Genomic DNA, 19,894 nt, shown 5'->3' with positions numbered 1-19,894 from the left:
AAGTTATTTATTTGGTGCCACTACTACATGTTAATGTAGTCCAGAGCTGCATTAACAATTATTTGGGTATCAGAGCTGAAATCTTCTTTACTGGCTTCATCCTTGCACTAATTTTTCAAATATTAGCAACCGGTATTATAAAGAAATCTGAGAAATGAACTGTCCTGCTGCATTATTGGAGCTCTTGCTATGTAAATAAAAGTGCCGTTCATCAAGCTAACTATCAATTTCCAAGGGTCAAATTATATACTCAACTTTTGGCCATGATATGGTCTATAATTCAGGGTCAGTGCAAGATGCTTCCAGTGATGTGATGTATTTATCTAACACTGTATCCAATGCGGTGTTGTGAGATGTAAATGGCGCATGTTCCTAACCACATGCGTTTGTGTTTTTATAGGTTCAGTATCAGAAATGTGTGGTTGCCTCATCATCAAGGATAAAGTCAAGAAGTGGACCTGGAAAATCTCTCTTGAAAATAAAGAGGACTACATCTGTTGACTCCCCAATGTCACCATTCAATTCTGCAGGCCACACTCTTCAGAAGAGTGGGGGGACAAATAAAAGAAGAGGAGTCATGGCTTTCTTTGAATCATTTAAGCAGCGGCATGTTAGGCATACTCCTTAAAGCAGGGTAGTTCTGCCGGAAAGGTCACCCCTTTTTTAGCTACCTGCCTGTTTTCTAGATATTTTAGAATGTTTGTTGTTTTCTGAAATTTCAGATTGAATTCAGATTGACCTTTATTATATCTACTTGACTACAGGCAAAAATTAGGTCCGAAAATGTCTTTATTCTAAATTACTTATATAGTGGCACTCAAAAAATGAGTGAAGGACATAAATATATACTAGACTGTGGGTCATATGTAACCAAGGACAAAAAAGTAAAAATGTAATTGGGAGCAAAAGGGAAAAAAATAGGTGTCCTGCAAGGAAGCAATAATATCTCTGAGGTTCTTGAAACCTATTCCCTCCTTGTCTTATCCCAAACATCATTACCGTGATCTAAAAGATTATTGGTATAACTTTGTTATATATCTTTATATTATATATCTTCTACTTGATAAGAGTTTAAAAAGCTTTGAACAATCACTATTTCTTAAAAAGGGTACCTTGACTACAGGCTGATCACAACCCCCAACGATCAGCTATAATCTATGGGTGAACCTGGCAGGAAGTGTTTAGTTGCCCTGCAGTGTCACCACAAGGGACATAAGGCATTTCAGTGCCCCTCCAAATTGATGGGCTGTCTGTGTGAAGCTAATTTCACACTGCCATTGTACCTCATTGGTAAACGGCCATTAGGCGTTTTTTTTTTTTTAAATACGTCCGTTATCCGGATGGGGCACAACGGGCAACAATGGGGCCTGACAGATCCCATTTACTATTATGGGGTCTGTCAGGTGTTGTTGTTTTTAACGGGAGTAGCGGGAGAAATAGACAACGCATGATGTATTTTTTCTCCCGCTATTCTCTCCCGTTTCCCTGACGGGCGTTGCACTGTCATGTCACAACGGCAGTGTGAAAGTAGCCTAATGCAGGAGAAGACAAAGAGATACTCCATTCACGTCTATGGCAGCGGGCGTGACGGCCGTCACGAGGGGGGTGGCCGTGACGTCACATCTCAGACTCGGAGGTAGTGCCTGACACTGAATGCCGGGGGCTGCGCCGAGATCGCAGGGGTCCCAATGGTGGGACCCCTGCGATCATACATCTTATCCCCTGTCCTTTGGATAGGGGATAAGATGTATAAAGCTGGAATACCCCTTTAACAAGCCTAATACATGACAGGAACACATGAATGATCACTAGATCGTTCGTGTGAATGAAATCAGTCATTGGCCACACATCACCTATGACACTGGGCAACGTGTGGCTGACTAAGGCTGGGTTCACATTACGTTTTCCCCATACGGGAGCGCAGGGGGGAGCTAAAACCTCGTGCTCCCGTATGCCTTTGTATGCGCTCCCGGATGTAAATCATTTCAATGAGCCGGCCGGAGTGAAACGCTCGGTCCGGTCGGCTCATTTTTGCGCCATATGCGCTTTTTCCCCGGACCTAAAACTGTGGTCTACCACAGTTGTAAAAGCGCATACATTGCAAGAATGAGCCGACCGGACCGAACGTTTCACTCCGGCCGGCTCATTGAAATGAATTACATACGGGAGCGCAAGGTTTTAGCTCCCTCCTGCCGTATGCGCTCCCGTATGGGAGAAAACGTGGTGTGAACCCAGCCTAAGGAGGATTTTTTTACAGGATAAAACATGATCAGTTGAGCTTGTTCATAGTACACAGCTTGTTCATAGCTTGTTCATAGTACACAGGTTGATAATGGGGTCCTTATCAGTGGCATATTGTAGATGCTGGGTCTCCATGCAAAAACTGTTACAGGGCCCCCAGCTGTTATGCTTCTTTTTTAGCACTGGTCTACTCTTGTAGGAAAGAGGGACTATATGGACTCCTCTGGCTCCTGGGCACCCCCTATAGTAATGCCCCTGGCCCTTATAACTGCTCTCCACTTTGTTCATTCAACAGATGCAAGTCCTACATAAAGGACATCTCTAGAGTAATTCAGAATTCCTGAACAGGATAGATGGAGATGGGTTTTCTAAGCTGGAGTTCCCAAGCATATCACAGGGACAGCTCTATGCAAAAAGACTATTGAGCTCCGTATAAGAAAAATAGAGGCAAAACTGATATAAAAATGTATTATCAAATACAACAGTACAGAATGTTAGACTCTAAAACAACATGGGTTTATAGTAATGTTATCAGTTATTGAAGCAAATACATGACTTCGGATTGTTACTGTGTACTTATGCTCCACACTGCCCTTTACTCAGTTTTAGCAACACAGTTGTCTTATGTTGATATAAAAGGAGAATACTGACACGCAAATGCCTTTGCACTCCTTGGTAATCCTTTAATGTGGTTCTTTGTCGTGTAGAGCATTGAATAATGTGTTTTGGAAGGTTTGATTGTCTATGGCAGATTGTCATCCTTGCTCAAGAAACAAGACACTATTGAACTGTACCTTTGACATATAGAGACCAACCATTTTGTAGGCTGGCGATATCTAGTGAAGGATCTCATAATCATAAAGTGCCTCAATCTCAGCGGTGAAACAATGGATTGTATCTGATAAATATACAAGAAGTCAAGCATGCAAAATGGCTACTACAGTTCAGGTGACAAGTCTAAAATTGGTGTCAGGAGGCATTGAAACCCAAATATTTGCCGAGCTGCAAGTTGACCCTACCTGGTGTAAAAAGCAGATGTAAGGTATTCTTGTGTTAATGGAACTATTTAGTGGAATAGATACTATAAATGTTCATCCTGATCAATATGTAAGGTACAGATCTGCATATAAAATGCGCTTTAACTGTAAATAAATGCACCACTAGTTTCTCAGTGGACTTGTTCTTAATAAATTTTGGGGCATTGAAAAAAAGTGTTGGTATCGACTCCTTATTTTCACACAACAAAATTGTATTCATGTAATAATTAAAGGGACTTTGTTATCAGCATCACCTGCACTCACCTGTTGGTAAAGGCTTGTAGTGCGGGTGACACAGATGATAAGGTTGTTTACTGTTTGATAATCGGTGCCTCCATTCTTCTGATATTTACGATTTTATGGATATGCAAATGGAGGAGGTTGGTGCACGGAAGCATTCCCAAGCCCTGAGTGCACTGTGACGTCAGTCCGGCATCATCATAGTAACGTGCTCCTCCCCTGTGCTGATCCTCCTCCGCTGCAGAATGGTGCTCCACTCTGCATTAAGCCCCCTCTTCTCTGCTGAGAAATCTTTTTTGCAAACAGAGATTTCACTTCATATTGCCTGTCAGCAGTAATTGTGCATGCGCAGCCGCCACTGGTGTTGTAAAGTGAGGGGAAGAGATGCCCTTCATTAGGCATAACCAAAAATTTAAACACAGCTTACTTAGGCTGTTGTTACGCCGAGCGCTCCGGGTCCCCGCTCCTCCCCGGAGCGCTCGCTACACTCTCGCTATTGCAGCGCTCCGGTCAGACCCACTGACCCGGTGCGCTGCGATTTCTGCCTCCAGCCGGGATGCGATTCGCGATGCGGGTGGCGCCCGCTCGCGATGCGCACCCCGGCTCCCGTACCTGACTCGCTCTCCGTCGGTCCTGTCCCGGCGCGCGCGGCCCCGCTCCCTAGGGCGCGCGCGCCGGGTCTCTGCGATTTAAAGGGCCACTGCGCCGCTGATTGGCGCAGTGGTTCTAATTAGTGTGTTCACCTGTGCACTCCCTATGTATACCTCACTTCCCCTGCACTCCCTCGCCGGATCTTGTTGCCATTGTGCCAGTGAAAGCGTTTCCTTGTGTGTTCCTAGCCTGTGTTCCAGACCTCCTGCCGTTGCCCCTGACTACGATCCTTGCTGCCTGCCCCGACCTTCTGCTACGTCCGACCTTGCTTCTGTCTACTCCCTTGCACCGCGCCTATCTTCAGCAGTCAGAGAGGTTGAGCCGTTGCTAGTGGATACGACCTGGTCACTACCGCCGCAGCAAGACCATCCCGCTTTGCGGCGGGCTCTGGTGAACACCAGTAGTGACTTAGAACCGGTCCACTAGCACGGTCCACGCCAATCCCTCTCTGGCACAGAGGATCCACCTTCTGCCAGCCGGCATCGTGACAGCTGTGTTCACACCACGATTTCTCCATCCGACTTGAGTAAACGATTTTATAACTTAACCCCTTAAGGACCGGGGTTTTTTCCGTTTTTGCATTTTCGTTTTTTGCTCCTTGCCTTTAAAAAATCATAACTCTTTCAATTTTGCACCTAAAAATCCATATGATGGCTTATTTTTTGCACCACCAATTCTACTTTGTAATGACGTCAGTCATTGTGCCCAAAAATCTACGGTGAAACGGGAAAAAAAATCATTGTGAGACAAAATTGAAAAAAAAAATGCCATTTTTTAACTTTTGGGGGCTTCCGTTTCTACGTAGTACATTTTTCGGTAAAAATTACCCCTTATCTTTATTCTGTAGGTCCATACGATTAAAATGATACCCTACTTATACAGGTTTGAATTTGTCGCACTTCTGGAAAAAATCATAACTTCATGCAGAAAAATTTATACGTTTAAAATTGTCATCTTCTGACCCCTATAACTTTTTATTTTTCCGTGTATGGGGCGGTATGAGGGCTCATTTTTTGCGCCGTGATCTGAAGTTTTTAACGGTACCATTTTTGCATTGATAGGACTTATTGATCGCTTTTTATTCATTTTTTCATGATATAAAAAGTGACCAAAAATGCACTATTTTGGACTTTGGAATTTTTTTGCGCGCACGCCATTGACCGTGCGGTTTAATTAACGATATATTTTTATAATTCGGACATTTCCGCACGCGGCGATACCATTTATGTTTATTTTTATTTTTATTTACACTGTGTTTTTTCTTTTATGGGAAAAGGGGGGTGATTCAAACTTTTAATAGGGAAGGGGTTAAATGATGTTTATTCACTTTTTTTTTGCACTTTTTTTTTGCAGTGTTATAGGTCCCATAGGGACCTATAACACTGCACACACTGATCTTTTACATTGATCACTGGTTTCTCATAAGAAACCAGTGATCGATGATTCTGCCGCATGACTGCTCATGCCTGGATCTCAGGCACTGAGCAGTCATTCGGCGATCGGACAGCGAGGAGGCAGGTAGGGGCCCTCCCGCTGTCCTGTCAGCTGTTCGGGATGCCGCGATTTCACCGCGGCTATCCCGAACAGCCCACTGAGCTAGCCGGCATGCTTTCGGTTTCACTTTAGACGCGGCGTTCAACTTTGAACGCCGCGTCTAAAGGGTTAATAGCGCGCGGCACAGCGATCAATGCCGCGCGCTATTAGCCACGGGTCCCGGCCGTTGTTAGAGGCCGGGCCCGACCCGCTATGACGCGGGGCCACGCCGTGGCCCCGCGTTATAGATCGGGAGTGGACACATGACGTTCCAGTACGTCATGTGTCCTTAAGGGGTTAAAATCGTATGAAATCGTATATAAAGTCGGATCCATTGACCTCCATTAAAAAATCGGATCCATTACACACATCCGATTTGATCCGTATCCGATTTCACACGATTTTTGTTCAGGTCTGAAATCGTGGTCAAACACTATTTCAGACCTGAACAAAAATCGTATGAAATCTGATGCGGATCAAATCAGATGAGTGCAATTGATCTGATTTTTTAATTGAGGTCAATGGATCCGATTTATATACGATTTTAAGTTATAAAATCATTTACTCAAGTCAGATGGAGAAATCGTGTTGTGAATGCAGCCTTACATACAAAAATATAAATGCCCACCAGGGCTACTTACGTTCACTATCAACCTAATGCCCATAAAACATAAGAATCCTAAAAGGGGTACTCCAGTGGAAAACACTTTATTTTATTTTATTTTTTTTAAATGAACTGGCATGAAAAAGTGAAACAAATTTGTAAATTACTTCTATTTAACCCCTTAAGGACTCAGCCCATTTTGGCCTTAAGGACTCAGACAATTTAATTTTTACGTTTTCATTTTTTCCTCCTCGCCTTCTAAAAATCATAACTCTTTTATATTTTCATCCACAGACTAGTATGAGGGCTTGTTTTTTGCCCGACCAGTTGTCCTTTGTAATGACATCACTCATTATATCATAAAATGTATGGCGCAACCAAAAAACACTATTTTTGTGGGGAAATTAAAACGAAAAACGCAATTTTGCTAATTTTGGAAGGTTTCGTTTTCACGCCGTACAATTTATGGTAAAAATGACGTGTTCTTTATTCTGAGGGTCAATACGATTAAAATGATACCCATTATTATATACTTTTATATTATTGTTGCGCTTAAAAAAAATTACAAACTTTTTAACCAAATTAGTACATTTATAATCCCTTTATTTTGATGACCTATAACTTTTTTATTTTTCCGTATAAGCGGCGGTATGGGGGCTAATTTTTTGCGCCATGATCTGTACTTTTTTTTTGATACCACATTTGCATATAAAAAACTTTTAATACATTTATAATTTTTTTTTTAAATAAAATGTATTAAAAAAGTAGGAATTTTGGACCTTTTTTTTTTCGTTCACGCCTTTAACCGTACGGGATCATTAACATTATATTTTAATAGTTCGGACATTTACGCACGCGGCGATACCAAATATGTCTATAAAAAATTTTTTTACGCTTTTTGGGGGTAAAATAGGAAAAAACGGACGTTTTACTTTTTTATTGGGGGAGGGGATTTTTCAAATTTTTTTTACTTTAACGTTTTTTTTCCATTTTTTTTTTTTACACTTGAATAGTCCCCATAGGGGACTATTCATAGCAATACCATGATTGCTAATACTGATCTGTTCTATGTATAGGACATAGAACAGATCAGTATTATCGGTCATCTCCTGCTCTGGTCTGCTCGATCACAGACCAGAGCAGGAGACGCCGGGAGCCGGACGGAGGAAGGAGAGGGGACCTCCGTGCGGCGTTATGAATGATCGGATCCCCGCAGCAGCACTGCGGGCGATCCGATCATTCATTCAAATCGCGCACTGCCGCAGATGCCGGGATCTGTATTGATCCCGGCACCTGAGGGGTTAATCGGCCATTGCCGGCGGGTCCCTGGCTGCGATCAGCAGCCGGGATCAGCCGTGCATGACACGGGCATCGCTCAGATGCCCGCGGTTATGCGTAGGACGCAAATGTACGTCCTGGTGCGTTAAGTACCACCGCACCAGGACGTACATTTACGTCCTGCGTCCTTAAGGGGTTAAAAATCTTAACCCTTCCAGTACTTATCAGCTGCTGTATACTACAGAGGAAGTTGTATGGTTCTTTTCTGTCTGACCACAGTGCTCTCTGCTGACACCTCTGTCCATGTCAGGAACTGTCCAGAGTAGGAGGAAATCCCCATAGCGAACCTCTCCTGCTCCGGAAAGTTCCTGAGATGGACAGAGGTGTCAGCAGAGAGCACTGTGCTCAGACAGAAAAAAATCTATAAAACTTCCTCTGGAACATACAGCAGCTGAAGTACTGGAAGGATTAACATTTTTAAATAAAAGTAATTTACCAATCTGTTTTCCACAGGAGTACTCCTTTAATAAAATCAACCATATCCTTAGAAGAAACATAAATCACACAATAGAAACTCCTTTCCGCACTTATCAAGAAAGAAAAATTCCTAAAAGTAAAAATTAAATTGCCCCCAATCAAAAAACACATAAAAGATAATGGGGAAGATCTATTAAAACCTGTGTAGAGGAAGAGTGCTGCAGTTGCCCATAGCAACCAATCAGATTTCTTCTTTCATTTCTAAAAAGGCCTCTGAAAAATTGATCTGATTGGTTGTTATGGACTGATGCACCAGTCTACACAGCTTATGAGAAATCTCCCCCAATGTCCTAGGATAAATCCTGATTTTATGGGAGAGGCCTATAGGGTAGCACAAGAGGGCAGGGCCTCACAAGGTCTGTTTCCCTGCTGATCCAGCCCTCCCAAACCCTCTTCTTCCATTTTATCACCTTACAATTACTCATGGGTGTGCCCTCTTTCAGCTCACCTCACAGCATGAACAGGGCACGCCACAGGTACAATAGGTTAGATATGGTTACTGTCTCAGATATATATGACCATAAATGGAAGGTTTACAATGTGTTTTTTTGTTTTTTTTTTACTTTGTACCATTTCCACCATTCCTTTAGCATTTTATCCCCTTCCCACTATAGGACGTATGGGTGTATCCTGGGAAGGGGGGGGGGGGGGGGTTGACATCATCTCACTCCGTACCATGTGGCCTTGGCTGGAATTTTCAGTCAGGGGCCACAGCTAATAGGCTGCTGTTAGGCTATTAACCCTTTAGACAGGTAATAGCTGGCCCCGATCAGTTTACATGATAGCCAGAGAGGTCCCATCTTAGCTTAGCAGCGGGGTGTAGATAACTGATCAATGTAATATCACTCCCCAAATAGAATGTAAATAAACATGAACATATATGTTATCGCTGTGTGTAGAAATGTCCAAACTGGTAATGTTTAATTAAACCGCGCAATGAATAGCATAGACGTAAAAAATACTCGGAAAAAAGAATTGTGGATTTTTGGTCACATATCAGAAAAAAATAACGCTATCAAAAAGTTCCATCAAAACAAAAATGGCACGTGAAATGTTGTTCTGAGGAGCCCCCCTCCCCATTTCTCTTGATGATTTTTTTTCTATTCCTTGGTTGGAGTCACCTGTGGTAAATTCAGTAGATTGGACATGATTTGGAATGGCACAGTCCATTGGACATGATTTGGAATGGCACAGCCCATTGGACATGATTTGGAATGGCACAGCCCATTGGACATGATTTGGAGTGGCACAGCCCAGTCTATCTAAGGTCCCTCAGCTGACAATGTATATCTGAGCAGAAAACACAGGGTGGTTAGAACTGCCTGTAAAAATCAGAGACAGGATTGCGTGGAGGCAAAGATGTGCTGCATTCCCCCCACCAAACTAAGGCCGGTCTGGCCTGGAAACACGTCACATGATAAATAAATAGTATTAGAATTAATCATCTCTACCTTGTCCCATGACAGTGCTTTTTATCTATCTTGATAACCACTGCACCTTGGTGCAGATATCCTTGTAATCTAGGCTTTATGGCAGAGTAGCTAGAAAGAAGCCTCTATTTATAAAAGACACATGAAAGTCCATCTGGAGTTTGCAAAAAAAGCACCTAAAGGACGCTCAGACTGTGAGAAACAAGATTCTCTGGTCTGATAAAATCAAGATTAAAGGGGTTATCCAGCATAAGGTGATTTTAGTATGTACCTGGCAGACAGTAATGGACATGCTTAGGAAGGATCTGCACTGGTCTTGGGGCTAAATGGCTATATTGTGAGATTACCATAACACTGTGGCTAGCTTTTTGCAAACTGCTATTTCCTGTTTGACTTTTCTTTTTTTTTTTTTTTTACTACAAATTCCACAATTCCATTTTCCTCCCTCCCACACTTCAGCCACCCCACCCATTGAAACATGAGCTGCATCCATTCAAATCAGTGTGGTTTTCAATCAGGGTGCCTCCAGCTGTTGCAGATTGATCTCTCTCCCACCAAGCAATCGCTCCACCCATTGAAGCAGACAGGCTCCCTGTCATCAGCTGACTAGTGAGTCAGGTCTCGGCTGCATTGCAAGCTGGGAAAAATCTGAGACAACAGTCATTTTGTATGCTGGTAAAAATAAATATTGGGGTGAAAATCACAGAAGAATTGTGAGAAAACCATCACACACAGGTACAGACACTATATTATGAACTACACTAGCTTTACAGCCCCTGTAGCATAGTCAAATAAAAAAAAATCCTGGAATACCCCTTTAAACTTTTTGGCCTCAATTCTAAGCATCAAGTCTGGGGGAACCATGCACTGCTTATCACCAATACAATCCCTACAGTGCTACATGGTGGTGGCAGGATCATCCTGTGGGGGTGTTTTTTTTTAGCAGCTGGGACAGAGAGTGGTCAAGGTTGAGGAAAAGCTGAATGAAGCAAAGGATAGACTGGACCGAAGGTTCATCTTCCAACTTCCCATTCCAACTAAAATCCAATTAAACATTTCTGGAGAGATCAAAAAATCACTGTCCACCAACGGCCCCCATCAAGCCTGACACATCTTGACAGGATTTGCAGAGAAGATTGGTAGAAAATCCCCAATCCAGGTGTACAAACCTTATGACATCATACCCAAGAAGACTGGCTGTAATCTCCTTTTTATGAGATCTCACATATTGTTATGTCCTGTGGATTTGTTGCTCTTTTGTATTTCCTGTTTTTTTTTTTTCTTGACCTATACTTTGGCCCTGTCTTTGTTCACTTTTTCTTGATTTCGGCACCTTATTGATCTTTTGGTTTTGAACCCTGGCACCATCCAACTGGTCTATAGTTCTGTCATCACTGCTGTGTCCTGCTGCCAACCTAAGGCTATTTTAAAGCATTACTGTCATTAGTAAGAAAATTAAAATTAAATCAGTGTAGTCCCCTTCCCCTGCCATAAGGCCTGCACAACCATTTTTACATTTGCAAAGTTTTCTACCAAAATGCATGTTCCATATAATTCTAATGCAGCCATGTGAAACGATATGGTGCAAGGACAGAAGAAAAATCTGCATTTTGAGCCAAAAAAATTAACATTTTTTAATTTTCACAGCTTTGGGACCAAAGTGCATTCTTTTTATAACCCTAATGCAGCCATTTGGAACCTATATGGTGCAAGTACACAAGAAATACATTCATAAAATGACCAAAGAGAAACCATTTTGCATATAAATAATAGTTTGTATTGCTTCCCACTGTGCATGGAAATGTTTCTCTGCTTAAAAACTGCAAGCTGTCTGCATCTTGTCTGTGCTCTGAGGCACAGAATGGAGATAACCACACCTCTCTTCCTCGTCCACTCAGATATTTTCGCCTTTTTTTTTTTTTTGAGGGACCAAAAAGGCTGGATTTTCAGGGTTTGTTAGCAAAATTTAAGAGACAGAGACCCCTAGTAGCCATTTTTTTAAACTATTTTTTTCACATCTTTAGCTATGAAATTTTTGAATGAAGTATATTAGGAAAATGCTTCGTTTTTAAGGAAGTATTAAATGGAAAAAAGTTGTTTCTAATGACTGCAACGCTTTAAGAACCACCACTTGAATATCTAACTGAATAAGTCAAAACCTCCTTGCAGGGGTCCCCAGTGAAGAACGGGAGGATCCCTCTGATGATGCACCTCACTGTAGTCAGTGCCCGACTGGAGACACCACTGTCTCAAGTTATGTCAGTCTAATATTGTGTATTCAATGCACAGAGATCTGTTCAGGCCTTATAAATATAGTTGGATTAGCTTGTTTATGGCCATATAAAGCTTGTATAGCAAAGTATATCTTCTGTAGTGTTGAGCGGCATAGGCCATATTCGAATTTGCGATATTTCGCGAATATATGGACGAATATTCGTCATATATTCGCTAAATTCGCATATTCGTAATATTCGCGTTATATTTTCGCATATGCGGAAAATTAGCATGTAAAAAAACTAGCATAAGCGAAAATTAGCATATGCAAATTTTCGCATATGCGAAAATTCGTACGCCAGTCTCACACAGTGGTATTAGAGCCTTCTTTACACCACACAAGCTGGAAGCAGAAAGGGGTGTTCACTGTGATGTGTACTGTGGAAAAAAAAAAGAATATTCGGAATTACGAATATATAGTGCTGTATTCGCGAATTTGCAATATGCGATATTCGTGAATAAAATTCGCATTGCGAATATTCGCGAGCAACACTAATCTTCTGTACTTACTCTGATTATTGAATGCCATTAGGGGAAGACACTTTATTCAGTTTTTGCTGGCAAATCCCTCCTGCTTCATTTAATCTGGCAGTTTACTGGATACATTATTGTTCAGTTTAATGGAAAGCTAAAAGGGCAATTCATTTAATTCCTGCAGAATACAATAATTCAGATTATTAACTTTCATTAGAAAACTGCTGATACTTGCATTTAGGAAACATAACATAACTTTTATCATAATAGTTAACCAAACCATAAAATGATAGTAAATTTGGCATTCCTTTTTGACAGCATGCCGATGTGCTGTATACCGATGACATACTGGGTTATCCAAGTGTGAAGCCAGCCGTTGTGATACATCTGCTATATCATAAAAAGGAGATACCGCCAGGAATACATAGTTACCAATATTTTAAAAGCAAACATTTAACCCAGTCCCTTTTAGAATGAATGAGAATATTAGGTTTTAAAGGGGCTTTCTGTAACTTTTTAATTGATGTTTTATTTTTAGGATAGGTGATCAATACACGATTGTAGGGGTACAACTGCCAGCATCCCCACTGATCTGCTGATTGAAGGGCACACAGTGCTCATGCATTGCGACCTCTTCACTCTCTATCAGGCATAGCTCCGTACATTTGGTACAAGCTGTAAAAGCTCCAATACTAGCTACAGTGTGTGGCAGGCAGGGCCGGATTAAGAGCATCATGGGCCTGGTGCTGAGAATTTTTCTGGGCCTTTTTATGAAAATATTTACATAATATATAAAATGGAAAGACAAAGCAATTTTATTACTCGGCCGCACAAAGATATCAGTGACTACAGCACTGATGGGACACAGTCAGGAGAATACACAGTGATTTAAGTGACCGACAGGCAGGGCTGGACTGGGACCAAAAATAGGCCCGGGCATTTTTAAATAAGATGCCCATTTTTATGGTGGGGGTCAGACTGCTGGGACCCCCACCAATCCCCTCGGTTCAAGTGGCTCTCCAGCTGTTGCTAAGCTGCTACTCCCATCATGTCTGAAGAGACTCAGGAATTAAGGAAGTTGCCGTTTTGAAACAGCTGCAGAGCCACAGAATGGGGTAAATTGTCACCCATCATCACTACAGAACTTACAAGTGACTCCAGAGCTGATGGGACAGTCAGGAGAACACACAATTATATCAGTGACCTGAGTGATGTCTTCTCTGTTGTCTTTCCTTTCCTTCTTTATCTGGTCCAGACGCCAGGACTTCTTCCAGCTCCATCTTCTCTGCAGAGTCTGATGCCCGGACATCATAGGCTCCTCACATTGTCAGCAGATCCTCATCCTCTATATAAAGACAATATTCATAATAACACATTATAATTCTGCCAAATACTGTATCACCTGAATATAATACTGCCACGCACTGTACCCTCTAAATATATTAATGCCACACACTGTACCCCTGAATATAATACTGCCACACACTGTACCCTCTAAATATATTATTGCCACACACTGTACCCCATTAATATAATACTGCCATACACTGTACCTCCTGAATAGAATACTGACACACACTGTACCCCTGAATATAATACTGCCACACACTGTACGTCTGAACATAATACTGCCACACATTGTACCCTCTGAATATAATGCTGCCACACACTGTACCCCCTGCATATAATACTGCCACACACTGTACCCTCTGAATATAATACTGCCACACACTGTACCCTCTGAATATAATACTGCCACACACTGTACCCTCTGAATAAAATACTGCCACACACTTTACCCCCCGAATATAATACTGCCATACACTGCATACCCTTCATCCCATCTTATGTCTTATCAACACCCCCACCCCATGCTTGGTTAGCTTATCATCCCAATGCCCCCTCCCCTCCGCCACATCCTCGCTATTCTCATGACTCCATACACCCCACCCATCCTTGGCTCTTCACTCCCGCACTCCATATTATTCCCCCCCCATCCTCAGTCTCATCATTGCAAACCCCACCCCCCATCCTCAGTCTCATCATTGCAACCCACCCCCGCACCTCATCCTCAGACTCCTCATCATCATAATTGAACCCCCCCCATCCTCAGTCTCCTCATCATTCCACCCTCATCATCATCATCATCATTGCACCCCCCCCCCACACCCCATCCTCAGTCTCCTCATCATTCCACCCTCCTCCTCCTCCTCATCATTGCACCCCCCCACACCCCATCCTCAGTCTCCTCATCATTCCACCCTCCTCGTCCTCATCATTGCACCCCCCCACACACCCCATCCTCAGTCTTCTCATCATTGCACGCCCCCCAGCTTCCCCTCCTCCTCCTCATTATAATTCCATCCCCCCCAACATTCCATCCTCAGTCTCCTCATCATTCCACCCTCCTCCTCATGATCATCATTGCACCCCCCCACACACACACCCCATCCTCAGTCTCCTCATCATTCCACCCTCCTCCTCATCATTGCACCCCACAGCATCCCCTCCTCCTCATCATCATTGCATTCCCCCACCCCATCCTCAGTCTCCTCATCAGGGGCGTAGCTAAAGTCTTGTGGGCCCTGATGCAAGGTGTCAACCGCCCCCCCCCCCCATATCTTTTCCCACCACCAACCCACCAACAGCCGGCCAACTGTGGGATTCACCCCCAGTACAATAAAACCACAAACTCACCATGTACACATATATGTCACCATAAACATACACAAAGAGGAAAAAATCTTTGTAACAAATATTTTTTTAAATATTTAATCAGTCCCCTACCCCCTTAATCAGTCCCATGTCCCCCTTCACCAGTCCCCTGTCCCCCTTAATCAGATGCAGTATAGCTCTCCACATTAGGTGCAGTATAGCTCTCCACATTAGGTGCAGTATAGCTCTCCACATTAGGTGCAGTATAGCTCCCCACATTAGGTGCAGTATAGCTCCCCACATTAGGTGCAGTATAGCTCCCCACATTAGGTGCACTATAGCTCTCCACATTAGGTGCACTATAGCTTTCCACATTAGGTGCACTATAGCTCTCCACATTAGGTGCACTATAGCTCTCCACATTAGGTGCACTATAGCTCTCCACATTAGGTGCACTATAGCTCTCCACATTAGGTGCACTATAGCTCTCCACATTAGGTGCACTATAGCTCTCCACATTAGGTGCACTATAGCTCTCCACATTAGGGGAAGTACAGTTCCCCCACATTAGGTGCAGTACAGTTCCCCCACATTAGGTGCAGTATAGTTCCCCCACATTAGGTGCAGTATAGTTCCCCCACATTAGGTGCAGTATAGTTCCGCCATATTAGGTGCAGTATAGTTCCCCCACATTAGATAGGCAGTATAGTTCCCCCACATTAGATAGGCAGTATGGTTCCCCCACATTAGATAGGCAGTATGGTTCCCCCACATTAGATAGGCAGTATGGTTCCCCCACATTAGATAGGCAGTATGGTTCCCCCACATTAGATAGGCAGTATGGTTCCCCCACATTAGATAGGCAGTATGGTTCCCCCACATTAGATAGGCAGTATGGTTCCCCCACATTAGATAGGCAGTATAGTTCCTCACATTAGATAGGCAGTATAGTTCTCCCACATTAGGTGCAGTATAGTTCCCCCACATTAGGTGCAGTATAGTCCCCCCACATTAGGTGCAGTATAGTTCCCCCACATTAGGTGCAGTATAGTTCCCCCACATTAGGTGCAGTATAGTTCCCCCACATTAGGTGCAGTATAGTTCCCCCACATTAGGTGCAGTATAGTTCCCCCCACATTAGGTGCAGTATAGTTCCCCACATTAGATAGGCAGACAGCCAGAGCCCCCCCACATTAGCACAGGCCCCCCCAACATTAGCATAGGTCCCCCCACACAGATTCACACACACACACACAGACAGACGCATACATATACATACACATAGACCGGTGTTTCCCAACCAGGGTGCCTCCAGCAGTTGCAAAACTAAAACTCCCAGCATGCCCAGAGAGCCCTATCTCCCAGCGGCCGCCGCAGAGAGGTAACGAGACATCTTTGTGTCCCAAAAAGATCTTTCGGGACACAGGGATGTCCAGAATGTGACGGCGGACCCTGCGGGCTGCTTAGTGGCGGCGGACCCGTGCACATTACTGATTAATTAACTTGATGGCGGTGCGGCCATCATATGATTGTGGCAAGGGGGCCCGCGCCGTTTGCAGGTAATAGTGCTGGCAGCGGTGGGCCCGGGCCGCGCCCGAGGTCCCTGCCTGTTGCTGCAGCATGTAGCGTAGTGTAGTGGCAGGGAGGGGGGCCGCTCCTCGGCGGCCTTTTTGGCGGCTGGCTGGGCCTATTTTACTGTAGGGGCCTGGAACTGCAGCTCCATCAGCCCCTACATTAATCCGGCCCTGGTGGCAGGGTTATAATCAGGGGGTACAGTGTCTGTCAGGGTTTTATTCAGGGGTACAGTTTCTGTCAGGGTTTTATTCAGGGGTACAGTTTCCGTCAGGGTTATATTCAGGGGATACAGTGTTTGGCAGCGTTATAGTCAGGTGATAAAGTAGGTGGCATGGTTATATTCAGGGGGCACAGTGTCTGTCAGGGTTTTATTCAGGGGTACAGTTTCTGTCAGGGTTTTATTCAGGGGGCACAGTGTCTGGTAGTGTTATATTCAGAGGGTACATTATCTGGCAGTGTTATATTTAGAGGGCACTGTCTGGCAATGTTATCATTTTTGTTTTTATGTATAGCAGTGGTTCCCAACTACAGTTTCTCTGCCATTCAAAAGTCTTGGAAGGCGTAATGACAACCTACATGGTTATCACAATGTGTGTCATGCGGCTTCCCCAAACTCCTCAATAGCAGATCAACTTCTCTGCCATTCAGAAGTCTGAGAAAGCTGAATGACAGACGGGGTGGGGGGACAACTATGCTGGGTGTCACTCACCTTTATCAGAATCTTGAGGATGGGATATGAAGATAAGAGTGTCTCTCCCACAAGGTTTAGGTAGAAAGACCAAGCAACGCCAGGTAGTCTGCTAGTCTATATATATATAGAAAAAACTCAGTTGGGGAGATTTATCAAAACCTGTGCAGAGGAAGAGTGGTGTAGTTGCCTATAGCAACCAATCAGATCGCTTCTTTCATTTTCCACAGGCCTCTTTAGAGGCCTGTGGAAAATGAAAGAAGCAATCTGATTGGTTGCTATGGGCAACTACACAACTCTTCCTCTGCACAGGTTTTGATAAATCTCCCCCAGTGTGTGTGTATGCATGTTCTAACATCACATCGAGATGGCTCGAGATATTTTAAGGAAACTTAAACTTGGTAGACACGTTACCTACAGTATAATGAATAGTTAGTGCAGGGGACGGGATATGAGGGCAGGATGTGAGGTTTGGATATGAGGGCAGGATATGAGGACAAAATACTGTATAAGGACGGCATATGGGGATGGTAGATGAGGATGAGATATAAGGATATATGAGGATGGGATATGATATGAGTTTGGGATATGAAGACAGGATATGAGGATGGGATATGTGTTCTGAATATGAGGACCGGATATGAGGATTAGAGCATCACTTTTGCTTTTCCTCTCCCACAAGGTTTAGGTAGTGTGGCAAGGAAAGGGTGTATTTCCTTGGCTCACCCTGCAGAAGCTCTCACCTGCTTCTTAAGTAATGAGGCAGGAGGGAAGGGAGGTGTATATGAGATGGAGACTCAGTCTAATGTGGGCTCTTCCTAGGAGACAGCATGTGGGCTGTAGGGAAGAGACAGAGCCTGCTGAGGAGCACACAGCCCGAGCTATGAGGGGCTCAAAGAGACTGACATGAATTGTGAGTAGAAGGTTGCAGGGGACATATGTTTAACCGGCTGAGGGAAGCTCAGCAGTTGTTAGTCAGGACAAGCTGATCTGTTTAGTCAGTGACCAGACGGTCTAGGATTTTGTTTGTTCCTGCTTTTTTTGTTTATTTCTTTCCCTGCAACCTGTCTAATAAAACTGGCACGGTGCCAGATTTGCATTATAAGCATTTGTTTGCTGGTTTATTGAGAAGAAACGCATCCTGTGGCGTGGTCCAGGACGATCCCATAGCTAATCCCCAAGACGGATCGTCACAGTAGGAAGACCATGCCAGGTACTTTGCTAGTACACTTTAACCACTTAAGGTGTACGCCCACGTCATAGCTGGGTAGTCCCAGCTATCAGCCGCTGGGACCCGTGGCTAATGCCGGACATCACCGATCACGTTGATGTCTGGCATTAGCCCCTTAGATGCTGCATTCAAAGTTGATTGTGGCATCTAAAATGTAAAAAGAATACATCCCGGCAGATCAGCAGAGCTGATCTGGACCATTGCAGTGAAAATGCGGTGTCCCTATCAGCTGAGGGGATGGCAGGAGGGCCCTTACCTGCCTCCTTGCCGTCCGATCGGTGATCTGATGCTCCAGGAAGCCTCAGCAGCCTGGAGCAATCGGGCACCAATAACACTGATTAGTGCTATGCTATGGCATAACATTAAACAGTGTATGTAATCTGAAGATTGTATGTAATAGTCCTTTATGGGGACTATAACATTGTGTAAAAAAAAAAAAAAAAAAAAAAAAAAAAAAAAATTATAAATGGGATTTAACCCCTTCCCTAATAAAAGTTAGAATCACCCCCTTTTTCCATAGAAAAAAAAAATATGCAAAGAAAAATAAACATGTGGTATTGCCGCATGCGCAAATGTCAGAACCATAAAAATATGTTATTTAAACCACACGGTCAATGGTGTGTACATAAAAATACCAAAGACCAAAATTGTGTGATTTTGGTCATTTTGTATACCCTAAAAAATGTATAAAAAGCGATCAAAAAGTCCCATCAAACAAAAATAGAGATCAGGGCACAAACAATGAGCCCTATATAGCCCCATATACGGAAAAATAAAAAAGTTATAGGGGTCGGAAGAGGACATTTCTAAACATGCTAATTTTTGTGCAAAAAGTTATCATTTTTAAAAAGAAGTAAAACAAAATAAAACCTATAGAAGTTGGGTATCAATTCAATTGTATGGGCCTACAAATTAAAGATAAGGTGTCATTTTTCCCCAAAAGTGCTCTGCGTGGAATCTGAAGCCCCAAAAAATTACAAAATTGCGTTTTTTTTTCAGTTTTGAAAAATATTATTCTTTTTTGTTTCACCGTAGATTTTGTGGTGAAATTATTGTCATTACAAAGTAAAATTTCTGGCGCAAAAGACAAGCCCTCATCTGGGTCTGTAGGTGGAAAATTAAAAGCGTTAAAAAGTGAGGACGAAAAAAGACAAAAGTGCAAAAATGAAGAAAAAACAAACAAAAAAAAAAACGATGTCCTGAAGGGGTTAAACATTGCTCATTGTTCTTATACATATTTTAGACCCTAACTTGCATATTAAACACCATCTGGTCTGATCTGAATCTTAAAATGTTTATTTTTCCATGAGTTGTCTGATAACAGGTAAACATAAAACTATTCACACACATGGTTCACCGTAAAAAAATTCCAGTTTAACATGCAGTAGTCTAATACAAAGAGCTGGGAGATATAGTCAAATATCTGTAATACACAGCGCACATAGT

At 43.1% G+C, this 19,894-nt stretch overlaps 1 protein-coding gene and 1 long non-coding RNA gene across 2 annotated transcripts in view; one reads left to right on the top strand and one right to left on the bottom strand.

The window, feature by feature from the left end:
* APBB3 (amyloid beta precursor protein binding family B member 3) overlaps window positions 1–1,968 on the top strand; it is a 129,621-nt gene extending 127,653 nt beyond the window's left edge. The window contains exon 12 of the mRNA XM_056516707.1: window positions 401–1,968. Within this exon, the coding sequence (XP_056372682.1) occupies window positions 401–628 (228 nt within the window). The 3' untranslated portion in view covers window positions 629–1,968. The remainder of the gene's footprint in view (window positions 1–400) is intronic.
* Window positions 1–17,336, bottom strand: part of LOC130267261 (uncharacterized) — a 54,526-nt gene extending 37,190 nt beyond the window's left edge. Inside the window, exons 1-2 of the long non-coding RNA XR_008843119.1 lie at window positions 17,239–17,336; window positions 12,336–12,477 (exon numbers count right to left, since the gene is read on the bottom strand). This is a non-coding gene — a long non-coding RNA (uncharacterized LOC130267261). The remainder of the gene's footprint in view (window positions 1–12,335; window positions 12,478–17,238) is intronic.
* Window positions 17,337–19,894: the final 2,558 nt, after the last annotated feature.

The sequence above is a fragment of the Hyla sarda genome, chromosome 4 (genome assembly GCF_029499605.1).
Source record: "Hyla sarda isolate aHylSar1 chromosome 4, aHylSar1.hap1, whole genome shotgun sequence".
Lineage (NCBI taxonomy): Eukaryota > Metazoa > Chordata > Amphibia > Anura > Hylidae > Hyla > Hyla sarda.
This window is presented reverse-complemented; position numbering and strand designations above follow the sequence as displayed.